This window comes from Dermacentor albipictus, unplaced genomic scaffold, assembly GCF_038994185.2.
Source record: "Dermacentor albipictus isolate Rhodes 1998 colony unplaced genomic scaffold, USDA_Dalb.pri_finalv2 scaffold_20, whole genome shotgun sequence".
Lineage (NCBI taxonomy): Eukaryota > Metazoa > Arthropoda > Arachnida > Ixodida > Ixodidae > Dermacentor > Dermacentor albipictus.
The window spans coordinates 4,918,362-4,930,830 of record NW_027225574.1 but is presented as its reverse complement, the minus strand read 5'-3'; the positions used below and the strand labels follow the sequence as shown (position 1 = coordinate 4,930,830).

Genomic DNA, 12,469 nt, shown 5'->3' with positions numbered 1-12,469 from the left:
CAAGCTCACTTCATCTTCATATCTCTTTTTACGATCTCATTAACGTCTCATTAACGATCTCATTTTTTTCCCACATGTTGGGTAGCAAACTCAACAAAGTCTCACTAACCTCCCTGCTTTTAAAGCGAAGCTTTTTTTTTTCCTCTTTCTTTGACTTATGCATTGCTGCTGTTGCTGCTGCTGTCTTGCACACCACACTGGGGAGTGGTTCAGAGCATTTATATACAGATTTATATAGTGCAACTTGATTTGCAATGAGTTCTACCATTTTTTTTTCAATGAGATATCATTTACTGTGCATTTTACTAACCCCTCCTTTCTGATTTCTTTTTGAATAAAATGAATGCTACTCCTTACTATTCAAACTGGATTAAGTAGTCTTTATTATTATTATATTTTAGCATGCTTACTAGAAAGCGACAGCATCGGGCAACATGGTGTCAGCCCGTCTTGACATAAAACAAAGGTCTGTGTCACTCAGGGAATTTTGCAAAGGCACTCGGGAAGTCCTGGAAAGCTCAGGGAGTTTGGAAATGACACCTTGGTAGATACCCTGTTAAAAGCATGGTGTCTCCCATTCGACACAGCACTCTTGAACCAGAACATGTTAAAAACCTTTTGTACAGTGCTATCACCAGGTCTCTGTACTGAAGATTTTCAGCAGTCCATGCACAGTGTTTTCCTGTTGGCAGATCTAACAGGCTTCCTCTTCGTAACAATGTTTTTTCTTGGCTGTGCCTTTCTGACACAATCTTAGCACTGTACTAGTTAACTTTGCCTAATTTGAAAACATTATGCAGTAATAGGTTGAATGCCTTTTTATATTCGAAGTGCACTTTGAGTTTACATCAGTGCTTAGTCTGTTTACTCTGTGTATGATTTTCGTGTTTTTTTAAATCTAAGCACCATCCACGCCACCCTGCCCTCTTTCTTTTCTCTTTCTTTCTTTTTTCCCCATGCCCACAGTGATGCAAGTGAGAGGGCAGAACTAATTCTGAGGCACATAAAAAGTAGTGTTCAAGATTAGACCTTTGTAAGCATCCATTTGCAGAACTGTGGAGGAAGCAGGTACTCAAGGCTCCCACATGTGGCTACTATAGACCAGGACGCAGGTGTCCCTGATGTCGTGAAAAGTGTACAGACTCGGAGTTAATGGTGAACACAAGAAAGAAAGCTGCAACAGACATGTACTGCTTTGCAGAATTGCAACCCAAGCTCCAGAAAAGCAGAGTTTGAGACTGAGGCTGCAGGCACCTTGCGCCTTTTACATCATCACCTTGAAGTGTTTCCTAGCAGAGAGGTGCTTCCAGTCCTTGTGAAGCATTTTTACAACACTTGTAACACCCTTCTCTATGCCTCCATAAGCTGTGCCAAGCTACAGTTGCTGCAATAGCAACATTGACTGCTTACATTCGATCCTTTCAACTTAATACTTCTAAACTTAGATGTTTTGAATTGTTAATTTTAAGTGCAGGGGATCTCCTGCACATGCGGGCAAAATTTAAAGTAGTAGTGTTGAGTCGTTTGTTTACAGAAACAATATAACATTTAGTTCACTGTTCGGAAGGGCACTTTAAGGGCTCTGATAGCTCTCAAAATTTCCTGTGACAGCTTCAAGACACCTTCAATTGTGAGATTTTAACCAGCATGTTTCCAACAATGCTCGTATGATTTCTACACAGTCTCATTTCAGTATATGTGGTAGTTTGCAAACAACAAATATTTTTACCACCTGACAGGAATCAAGAAGAACCACAACAGCACAAGTTTGATAAGTTCTTGCAGCACCTCCAAAGAACCAGATCTTTGTAATCACTCCAGTGTATTTACTCCAACACGCTTTATTCCTACATAGTTTCATATTAATATCCCCAGTGATTCTGAAAGGACATACTGTTGAATGCCCCATGGAGCTTCAAAGTGCAATTAACAGAACTTTGGCAATTTAACACAGCACACGTAATTACCATACACCCAACATCAAATGCAAATTTCACAGCCAATAGTTTTCTGACTAACTACTAGAAATTTTGAGCAGACATCCTTCACTGCATCTAGCAGCTTTGCTGTGTAAGTACTCATCCCCATAATAAATACTGTTCACTACTGCCACATGACTTGGTATAGTCACTCCCTTTTGCCGGTGCTTGATAAATGGTTAATGGTGCTGTTTGAGCTGCTAATACATTTGCTATTAACATTTCTGATGTAGCGCTGGTTCAAACAATGAAACCCCATGTTTGACAGTAAGGAGAGGTTTACATTTATAAGCATTTTTGTTTTCTCCTTCTTTCATCTAAATATAATGGAAAAAGGAGTGGTTAGGTTTAACTCTTTCCATACTGCTAGAAATGGGCTCATTTTCAGTGGATTTGAACTTGAGCGTATACTTTACCGTCGCAGCGTATATCGTGATGCATAAAATTATAGCTTGGTCACTGATGTATTGAATGACCGTAAAGCAGTAATAATTGCTCAAGCAGTTTTGGAAAATTTGCACATGAAACTTCAACGAAGCGTATTAGGGAACATGATAAAAAGTAATCTGCTATTTTCACTACAAGTACTGAGAGTAATAAGCCTCTCTATGTGGGTTTTATAGATTACGAAAAAGCATTTGATTCAGTAGAGATACCAGCAATCATGGAGGCATCGCGTAATCAAGGAGTAAAGAATGCTTACGTAAATACCTTGGGAAATATCTACAGAGATTCCACAGCTACCTTAATTCTGCACAAGAAAAGTAGGAAGGTACCTATAAAGAAAGGGGTCAGACAAGGAGACACAATCTCTCCAATGCTATTCACTGTGTGCTTGGAAGAGGTATTCAGGCTATTAAAGTGGGAAGGTTTAGGAGTAAGGATCGACAGCGAATACCTCAGCAGCCTTCGGTTTGCCGATGACATTGTTCTATTCAGCAACACTGCAGACGAGTTACAACAAATGATTGAGGACCTTAGCAGGGAGAGTGTAAGAGTGGGACTGAAGATTAATATGCAGAAGACAGAGATAATGATAAATAACCAGGCAAGGGAACAAGAGTTTAAGATCGCAAGTCAGCCTCTAGAGTCTGTGAAGGAGTATGTTTACCTAGGTCAACTAATCACAGGTAACCCGGACCATGAGAAGAAAATTCACAGAAGAATAAAAATGGGTTGGATCGCATACGGCAGACATAGTGAGCTACTGACTGGGAGTTTACCATTATCATTGAAAAGGAAACTATACAATCAGTGCATTCTATTGGTGCTGACATATGGCGCGGAGACTTGGAAACTGACAAAGAAACTTGATAACAAATTAAGGACTGCGCAGATGATAGATGCTAGATGATAGATGATAGCGCAGGTATAGATGATATTCGAATATACATTAAGAGGAAAGAATGGCGCTGGGTAGGTCATGTAGTGCGCAGATTAGATAACCGTTGGACTGTTAGCGTGACATAATGGGTACCAAGAGAAGGGAAGTGCAGTAGAGGACGGCAGAAGACTAGGTGGTGCGACGAAATTGGGAAATTTGCGGGTGCTAGTTGGAATCGGTTGGCCCGGGACAGGGGTAATTGGAGATCGCAGGGAGAGGCCTTCGTCCTGCAGTAGACATAAGTAGGCTGACGATGATGATGATCACTGACAGTTAAAAAAAAACTGAAATATATGAAATATGCACCTGGTTACTAGTTCCTAACTTTTGTAAGCCAAACCTTGCAAAAAAATTATAAATTTATTGGCTTCAATACTTGCCATTGTGATGCCTATGCTATGTGGGAAAGCAGTAGCTTCGCAAAATGTAAATGCACAAGGAGCGTTTGTTTTTACTCTATTACAGCAGGCACCTGGTTTGTTTTTTAACTGCATTTTTATGCACTCGAAGCAATGGTTTTCAGGTCAGGGAGTATGCAGAAGCCTCCTCATACTTCGTTATTGCATTTGATCAGCTTTTCTGTGCAAGTAAGCTCGTCTAGTGCGCGTTCAACTGGCACTGGAGCCTCGAATTGCTTTGTTCAGTTCCTGTACAGTAGTGTACAGTGAATGTAGAGTGTTACACAATACTATAGAATAATGAATAAGGGCAGTTCTACAAGCAGTGTTTAAAATGTATGAGATTAGACTGCTATTCAAGCTTCGGTCGAAGGTCTGTTTGAAATCTCTACGTGCTCTTGTGTGTGTAAAAACTCCACACGCTGGGCGGAATGGGTCGTAATAATTCGTACATACGCTGTCAAAACGCTGATGGATAAAAACAACCTATGAGGAGAACAATAATATTCCTCTTGATCTTAGTCTAAGACGCTTATCAAAATGTTATGCACTTGTCAGCGTCTACCATTTTTTGTGACTTCATTAAAGGACCCTAAACGTCGGATTAGAAAATTAGACAGCCTGAGACAGAAGCTTCTGTGTCTTCACTGATGCTGTCATATAAAAATTAGGTGGCCGAGTTGAACAAAGCACAAATTTACATTGTTTGATTGCGAAAGTGCTAGAACCACTAGAGGCTAGTTTCGGCAATACTTCCATTTGAAGATTTATTTCTCCAGACTGCCCAATCTGCTAAAAATTTTTAAATTTGACCAATAGTTAAAGATCAGTCATCATTTGAGACTATGCATGGCATTGCTAGTAGAACAGTTTTAACGGAAATGTTTAACAATGTGTAGAAAAACTGTCAATAAAAGTGATTGATTTCTATAGGCCTGGTAAAGAAAGAGCTAAGGAAACGTGGTATGTGAACCTTAATGTGCATTGTTTTTGTTAAGGTTTCATACCTGTTGTCGGCATAAACGAATGCCTGCTTGAATCTTTTTTTCTCTTTTGGAAGATTCCCCTCAGCGCTGTAAATACTTGCACCTTGTCTACCTGGTCCTGAGCACGGTGGGAATACTCATGGTGCTACTGTCGCGCGGCCACTATACTGTCGATGTGGTGATTGGCTACTACGTCACAACTAGGGTGTTCTGGATTTACCACACCCTTGCCAACAACATGGCTCTCAAGGTAAGCAAGTGTCCGTAAAGTAGTGATTATACAAGATCAGTACAGTGAAATCTCAGTACTACAAACCGCAGATTGACAATTTTTCAGTTTAGTAAAAATTTAAGAAATCTTTAGCCAGAAGCCTCTTGTTTTACTGTAAATATATTTAAGTACTCAAATTTTAAAACACAGAATATTTCAAAATAACATCCAAAGTTTCATGCTTTCTCTGTGTTGGAAGCACCTCCAATGTAAAGAATTTGTAACCTGAAATATTGTGCATATTTGCGACCTACAAAACTGAAAAATTGGCTGCACAACCATCAGCAGCAAATATTCCTGTTTGTGCCAGCCACTCACCATTGCCCACAGTAATGGCGGCACACAGAAATAGAAACTACACAAGTCAGCACCGTTGGCATGGCACTGCCGATCAGCAAATCAACAAGATTGATCAGCAAGTAGGCAAGTAACGAAAGAAAAGTGATAATATTCATGAATGCTTCGAGGTTTCGGCAACATTTGAGGACAAGTGCGCAGTGGCGCATCATGTGCATATCTCAGACATGTGAACTCTGCAAGTTCCGACTACACACGTTACTAACAGCCACCTGTGTTATCAGCAAGCTTAGGCATAGTGGACATGACATCTCAAGACTCATTATCTGTGTTCTGTCGAAACACACTGCTACATGGTTCATTTGTAATAGTCAGTGTGATCGCCATCACCCTGTAGCATTGCCTTTCATCCTACCTTTCATCCTAGCATGCACAGAAGTATGACACATAATCTCACTGTTTGTGTGGTGCATAGACATACTGGGCACACACTTGCCTAGTGTTAAAAGATCCAAGGTCTGTATGAGCTGTGCACTCACTAGGCAGAGATGACACATTAACACCCATTTTAACTCCCACCCTGTGGAGGAGTCCTTGTCATAAGCATAAACACATTTATGGGTATAGTTCTTCCAAATGTAGGCTCTTGTTGCATTTAGTTTTTAATGCCAATTTGCAGGATTTCAATTCAACAATACTTCAAAACCACAAATGATTTTCAGTGGTCCCATGAGATTCGTAGTGCCAAGATTTCATTGTATTTGAGACATCCGCATATAGTTGTTCCAAACAGAGTTATGGTGATTTTGGCCAAAAGTTACTGTCTTATTTTGCCATTGGTGTAATGTGCTGTTTGCCAACTCGATTGGGTTTCCAGAATTGCTTTGATATATCACGAAACTTCCTAAGAGCATTATGTTGTTGACCAGTATTCAGGCAGCAACTGGTGATCGTGCTTGGCACCATAATTAGACAGTAACTGTGACAATTGCCGGCGGCACTTAGGTACGTAGCCGAACATTAACAGTTTTTGCAGTTAGGCCAGTTGATACAGTTTATTAAACAGCGCTCTGTCATATGGTTCTTTTAGTATGTCCTGTGTCGCACTGTTAAAAAACCTGCTGTTTAACTTGGCAGAAATTTTGAGAATACTAGCCCTGGTTTGTAATTATTGTTGTTTTGTTGTTAGGGAACCGTGTGGTAGGATGTTTTTGTGGACGCTTATACGTATGGCCCAAGCTATCATTTCTGAATTTGCTACTGTGATATATTCAGCAAAGTGCCTCCTAAACTTAAAAATTAACCAAATTATGAATGAATTCCGTCTTCACAAAATTTACCACATAAACACAAGAAGGTTACAGCAATTCATGCTATAAGACCTAAAATTTGCACCTTAAGACCTTTAGTTTCACACACTTTTCTCTTTTAGACTTGAACGTTTCCTTGGTGCCTAGCTCTAAAAAGAGGTTTAGAGATTTTTCCAACCATTTCAATGTCATCTTTAGGATAACTGTCGGGTTTCTTTTTTTCTATTTGATTGATGCGATTGCCTATTTCATGTCCCCATTTTCCTACACTTGCAGGTTGCGTCTCAGAATAACTACCTGTCGCGGTCATGGTGGTTCTCGCTATTCACCTACTTTGAGAAGAATGTGGGAGGCGTAGTGCCACGTCAATATGAGTGGCCTCTGCCGTGGCCCCGGAGGTGGCTGCCGCGCACTCGGATATCCTAGCACCGCACACAGGGTGAGCATTGTGCAGCAGCAAGTACAAGGAAGCATGCAGGTTGTGAAAGATCTAGCTCACAGCTCCAAGCATGCGGCCTCAAAACATCTGTTGAGGGCTTATGCCTGTGCTCACTTTGAATCAACAAGGATGATGTACCCACCATAGTACCGCTTGCAGACCCTGTGCAACTTGGAAACCATTGTTCATTAGCTGGTCCACAGTTATGCTTGCTACAATAAATGCTCCAATCCTATCATCACTACACCATGACACACAATAAACAAATAGAAAACAGGATTGTAATTTCCAATCCAAAATTGTGGGTGGCCTAGCACTCTTTTGTGGCATGTTTCTTATTAGAGCACAAACCCTGGGTATCTGCAACAGCATAAAAGGGAGCATTTCTATTCATGGTGGCTGTTGCTGTGAGCAGAGTGTCTAACTGAAAAGTTTTGGGTTCAGTTCAGGTTCAGGCTTCTGCATATTTTCCAGTTCAATTCAGGTTTAGCTCCAGAGCAAAAATATAATGGTTCGAGCTGGTTCAAACCGGTTCATATGGCTTGTATTGGTTCAAAAGTAAGGAGAATGAAAAGTACTAGAAAACCTTTTTTAGCCTCGCCTGCCAATTTAATTGAGCGAAACATAGTTTATTTCTACACATACGTGGCATGGACCGATGTATCTCTGGTACTGTGAAACCTCGGTAAACTGCTATAGTTGGCGGGAGCTCGGAAAAAGTAAGTACTAAACGATAGGTACTGCTTAACCGAAATAGCATGAGATCACCCACTTACCTGTCAAAAACGGAACTCATAGAGAGTGCGATGAAAGAGGAAAAAACACGCAGTATTTATTCACTTCACGCGACAAAAGTGTTATTTTCGTTTGATCCCGCCGTGGCCTAGCAGCGACAACAGCGGCCTCAAACTTACTGAAGTTGTGAGCTAGCTTTTCAGCCAGCCCCCCCTTCTCAGCAGAGACACGCATGGGAGAGTCCTCGTTGGCATTGCATATTCTCCGTGCACAGGCGCTGTAGCATTAGAGAAGTCGTGGGGTGCCTTTTTCATTACGGGGTGCTGTTCTCGTCGTGACAATTGCATTCATGCCGCTGATGTAATGCACAGCTTCTGCCACTGTCACTAGGCGACACTTCGGCAACAACAGAGACAACGATGGCGAAAAGTCGAACCTCGTAGCCAACATGTATCCGCAGTCACTGCAGCCCTGCTGAGCAACTTGTTCGCATTCCAAATGCCACACACTGTAGCCAACAGTAGATCCGAGTCGTGTGCCAGCGCTGACATATTCGTGTCATGTTTGATAGCACGAATGATGTGTCATTTTTCTTCTTTGCTGAGCACCCAGCATCTTTTTTATCCATGCTTCGGCATGACGCGAGTCCTTGCTTGCACGACGCCACAACACTCTCTGGGACGGCGCCAAAATGATGTTGATGTGGCTTCATGCGCAAACGCACAGGGCGCTTGGAGGCTGTTGTTCTGATCTCTGAGGCTTGTTGTTCTGCTGGGCCGCCCGATGGAGTCGGGGGACCGCCGTGATTGCACGATAAAAAGTAGAAACATTACTTGTTAACCGATACGTGTGCAATAAGCTGGTACTGTTTATGCAGATACAAAACACATTATGTACAATGGCCGCTGAGTCGGGGATTTGACTTTACTACGTTTAAAACGAAACTACTGTTTAAGCGGGTACAGTTTTATCGAGGTTTTACTGGATCTTCAATATTATGCAAAAAAAAATACAATGTTACCCGAGGCACGCAGGTGTAATGCATAATCAAGGGTTCGTCAAAAATTAATCTGGTCAGGCATGCGTTGAAGTGAACCACGGTCACTGACCAAGTCTGAAGCAAAATCAATGTTTCTGAACCGCAATTGGGCTCGTTGTTGACTGAGTAGGACAAGCTAATAACGTTGTTACTTATGTGTGCAACACATGACCTAATGAGTATGCTTAAACAGGTGGCTTGCTCCCTGCTATCCGGTTTATCGTAGCTGTTGACTGAATAATCAGCGATTCCAGCAGCTGCCAGGATGATACATTCTTTTCTTTTGCTATGATAGTGGCATTGACCCGGTCAATATTGCGAGTATTCGTCTGGGCCTGCTTGGCAATCACATTTCTCATATGACTATTGTTCCAAACATCACGTTTGTTGTCCTTTAGTCATCTTGAGAACTTTCCTGTTTCACCTTTCTGGCTCCTTTCTGGCTCTTTTCTGGAGTGAGGTGGAGTGCAACATAAATCGTAGACTGTTGGGCCAGTTGGTGCATCATGTAGTGTCATTAAGCGGAAATACGTCCAAAGAGCGTCTGTCCTGTCCACTCTGTTTCTTCCTGTTCGTATTTCTGCTCAAAGACACTACATGACGCAACACGAATGTTTGCGAAGGGTTCAGCTGACGCCCTCCACGTTCCATGATCAATTATATTATGGCCATGTGGCACTGCACACCAAGAAAACAGTTGCCATGGTTGTATTTCTCCTAGCTATCTTATTTTGCAAAGTTACGTCAATCTACACCGATGACCTGGTATCACTTCAAGTACATGTACCAAGTAGGACAAACACCACATAGAAAATCTTGCAGTTCTAAATAAAAATATTCATTTCTTAAGCCTTTCAGATGCCACTTTATCCCATTGATTGAAAACTTGCTTTCACCTCATTTCTTGCATCTTCAGAATCATAGAAAGTGTACAGCAAATATGAAGAATTTTCATTTGTTTAGTGAGCTTTGTCAAATTTACAGAATGTGGACTCCACGCAAAAAACTCGTAACAGAAACATCAAACATAAGAACATCAGCTAGTTCCGTGTTTTGAAAAGCTTCAAGAGCACTTATCCAGCCACTTCAAAATTATGCTTGATGCATGACATTGCGAAAAACAATGAAACAAGTGACCCCGCCACATACAATAAACTGACACCAAGTAAAAGCACCCAACCGGACTACCTTAATTCTCACTCATTTTGCTAACAGATTCTGCACATGTTATTCATTATTGCAGCACAATTCCAATCACAGGGTTTTCGAGATGTATGCAACACATTTTAAATACCATTACAGTAAAACCTCGTTAAACTGTACCCACTTAAACAGCAGTTTTGTTTTAACAGCTGTAAAGTCAAATCCCTGACTCAGCGGTAATTGAACATAATGTGTTTTGTATTTGCATAAACTACAGCAGCTTATTGCGTACGTATCAGTTAACACGTAGTGTTTCCACTTTTCGTCGCGCAATCACAGCGGTGCGTCGTCCCCATCGGGCGGTCCGGCAGAACGAGGCTCAGAGATCAGAACGGCCTCCAAGTGCCCTGTGTGTTTGCACGTGAAGCCACATCAACATCATTTCGGCGTCTTGCCATGGGAGCTGTAGCTTCGACCAACGCTGTGGAGGTCACTTCGCGAGTGTGACTACAAAACTGCGTGAGACTCTTTCAGGCGGCGTATAGCGGCCGCACACGCAGGAGCCTCGAAGGAACGATTCTCACTCGTCGGGGTTCGCTTCAAGACTGAACGTTTATTTTACAAAAGACATTGCAGTAAAGAGAAAAGAAAATACAAAATCCAAATTGTCCGTTGGCCACACCGACGCCTTCGTCCTTCTCGGAGGCGCCGGCCATACGCGCCCAGCAGGTGGTCTGCCGAAAACACGGGGCACGGATCAGGTTGCGGGTCGAGGTGCCGGTCGGGACGCCAGCCGGCTCCCTCTTGGTGCGTCGCCGGGACCCCAACCACGGTTGCAAGAAACGTGCGACAGTCGCTAGCAATTCTCAACAACCTCCCCTGCAATGAGCACCAGCTCATGGCTCCCCTAGTTCAAGCGGGTAGAGGGTTTGGACCGGTCGTCTTAGCAGCTTTCGGTCTGGCAGAGAAATCTTGCATGCTCGAACTCGGCCGTCCCTTCCAGGAAACGTTTCGACAACCCGGCACAGCTTCCACATCTGTCGCAGAACCTTCTCCTCCCTGAGTAGGACAATGTCTCCTTCCCTTATGCTTCTCTCTTTTCTCTGAGCAGTAACATGAGCAAAGTGAAGTTCTAGTAGGTATTCCTGCCTCCTTCTTCTCCAGAATGAATCCACAAGTGCATCTGGTGTTGCCAGCGTCTTGTGAGCGTAGCCTTCGTATATTAGGTGGAGACCGTTTCTCCAGTGTTAGGCAAACGTGTCATTCGACGCCCAATTAAGAAATGCGATGGCGTTAGGGGCAGAAGTTCCCCCACGTCCGAGTGAAGGAACGTGAGCGGGCGGGAATTCACAACTGCCTCGATCTGAGTAAAGACGATGGTCAAGCTGTCATAGTGTAAGGCACTTCTACCGAGGACCTTTCGCAGCCCTGTCTTAACAATGCGCACCATGCGTTCCCGAAAACCGCCCCACCACGGTGCTCTTTCTACGATGAACTTCCAGGCGATGCAGTTGTCGCCCAAGTAAGCCTGCATATCGCCTCCCTTTATAGCGTAGAATAGCTTTTCCAAATGTCTCGACGCTCGCTTGAACGTTAGAGCGTTGTCTGAATACATTTTCCTCGGCATTCGCTGCCGGGCCACGAACCTCTTGAAAGACATAAGGAAAGATTGTGTTGTCATGTCCTTGACGCGTTCCAAATGCACAGCTCGCGTGGTGGCACATGTGAACAGGGCTATATGGGCCTTGCAGGAATTTCCAAGCTCGGTATAAAATATCGGCCCTGCGAAGTCCACTCCAGTAATTCCAAATGGCTCTGATTCGCGGATACGGTTGTATGGGAGCGGTGCAAACGGCTCATCTGCGGGGCCGCTGCTTTGTCTTTGACACGGAACACAACGACAAATGATTTTCTTCACGGCCTGTCTTGCTCGCAGGATCCAATATCTTTCGCAAAGTTGAGTCAGAGTGTCCCTTACTCCAGCGTGTAAAAGCCACCTATGCTCCCAGGCCACCAATAAGCGTGTAAACGAATGCACAGCGGACAAAATGACTGGGTGCTGCGTCTCTTCTTTATGCGCGCTATTCTGTAGCCTGCCTTCAACTCTCAATAGGCCGTCGCTGTCAATGAATGAATTCAGAGCCGCGATGGTGGACTTACGATTAAGTGTCCCGGAAGAGATCAGAGAATGGATGTCCTTCCCAAAGGTTTCTCTTTGTGATACTTTCAGCCAGTAACTCTCGGCCTGTGCTAACTCTTCCGCTGACAGGCTTCCCCTTTGCTTCTCTGACACATTCCGTGCATTATGAAGAAAGTGCATAACCCATGCGGCGACACGGAGTACCCGTGTCATTGAGCTCTTATGTACAAGATCCATGAGAGGCGTTTTGTCTACCAGCGTCACGGCGTTCAGCACGGGAACCTTCTGGAGCTCTTCGGTGTAACATTAAACTTCAGAGACGTGTGAAGGCATTGCGTCGTACGTTTG

At 43.3% G+C, this 12,469-nt stretch overlaps 1 protein-coding gene across 3 annotated transcripts in view; it reads left to right on the top strand.

Moving 5' to 3' along the window:
• Window positions 1-12,469, top strand: part of LOC135920057 (phosphatidylcholine:ceramide cholinephosphotransferase 2-like) — a 374,214-nt gene that overhangs the window by 347,676 nt on the left and 14,069 nt on the right. For all 3 annotated transcript variants that reach the window (XM_065454106.1, XM_065454107.2, XM_065454108.1), the window contains 2 exons: window positions 4,822-4,997; window positions 6,902-7,064. In XM_065454106.1, the coding sequence (XP_065310178.1) occupies window positions 4,822-4,997; window positions 6,902-7,051 (326 nt within the window). In that variant the 3' untranslated portion in view covers window positions 7,052-7,064. The remainder of the gene's footprint in view (window positions 1-4,821; window positions 4,998-6,901; window positions 7,065-12,469) is intronic.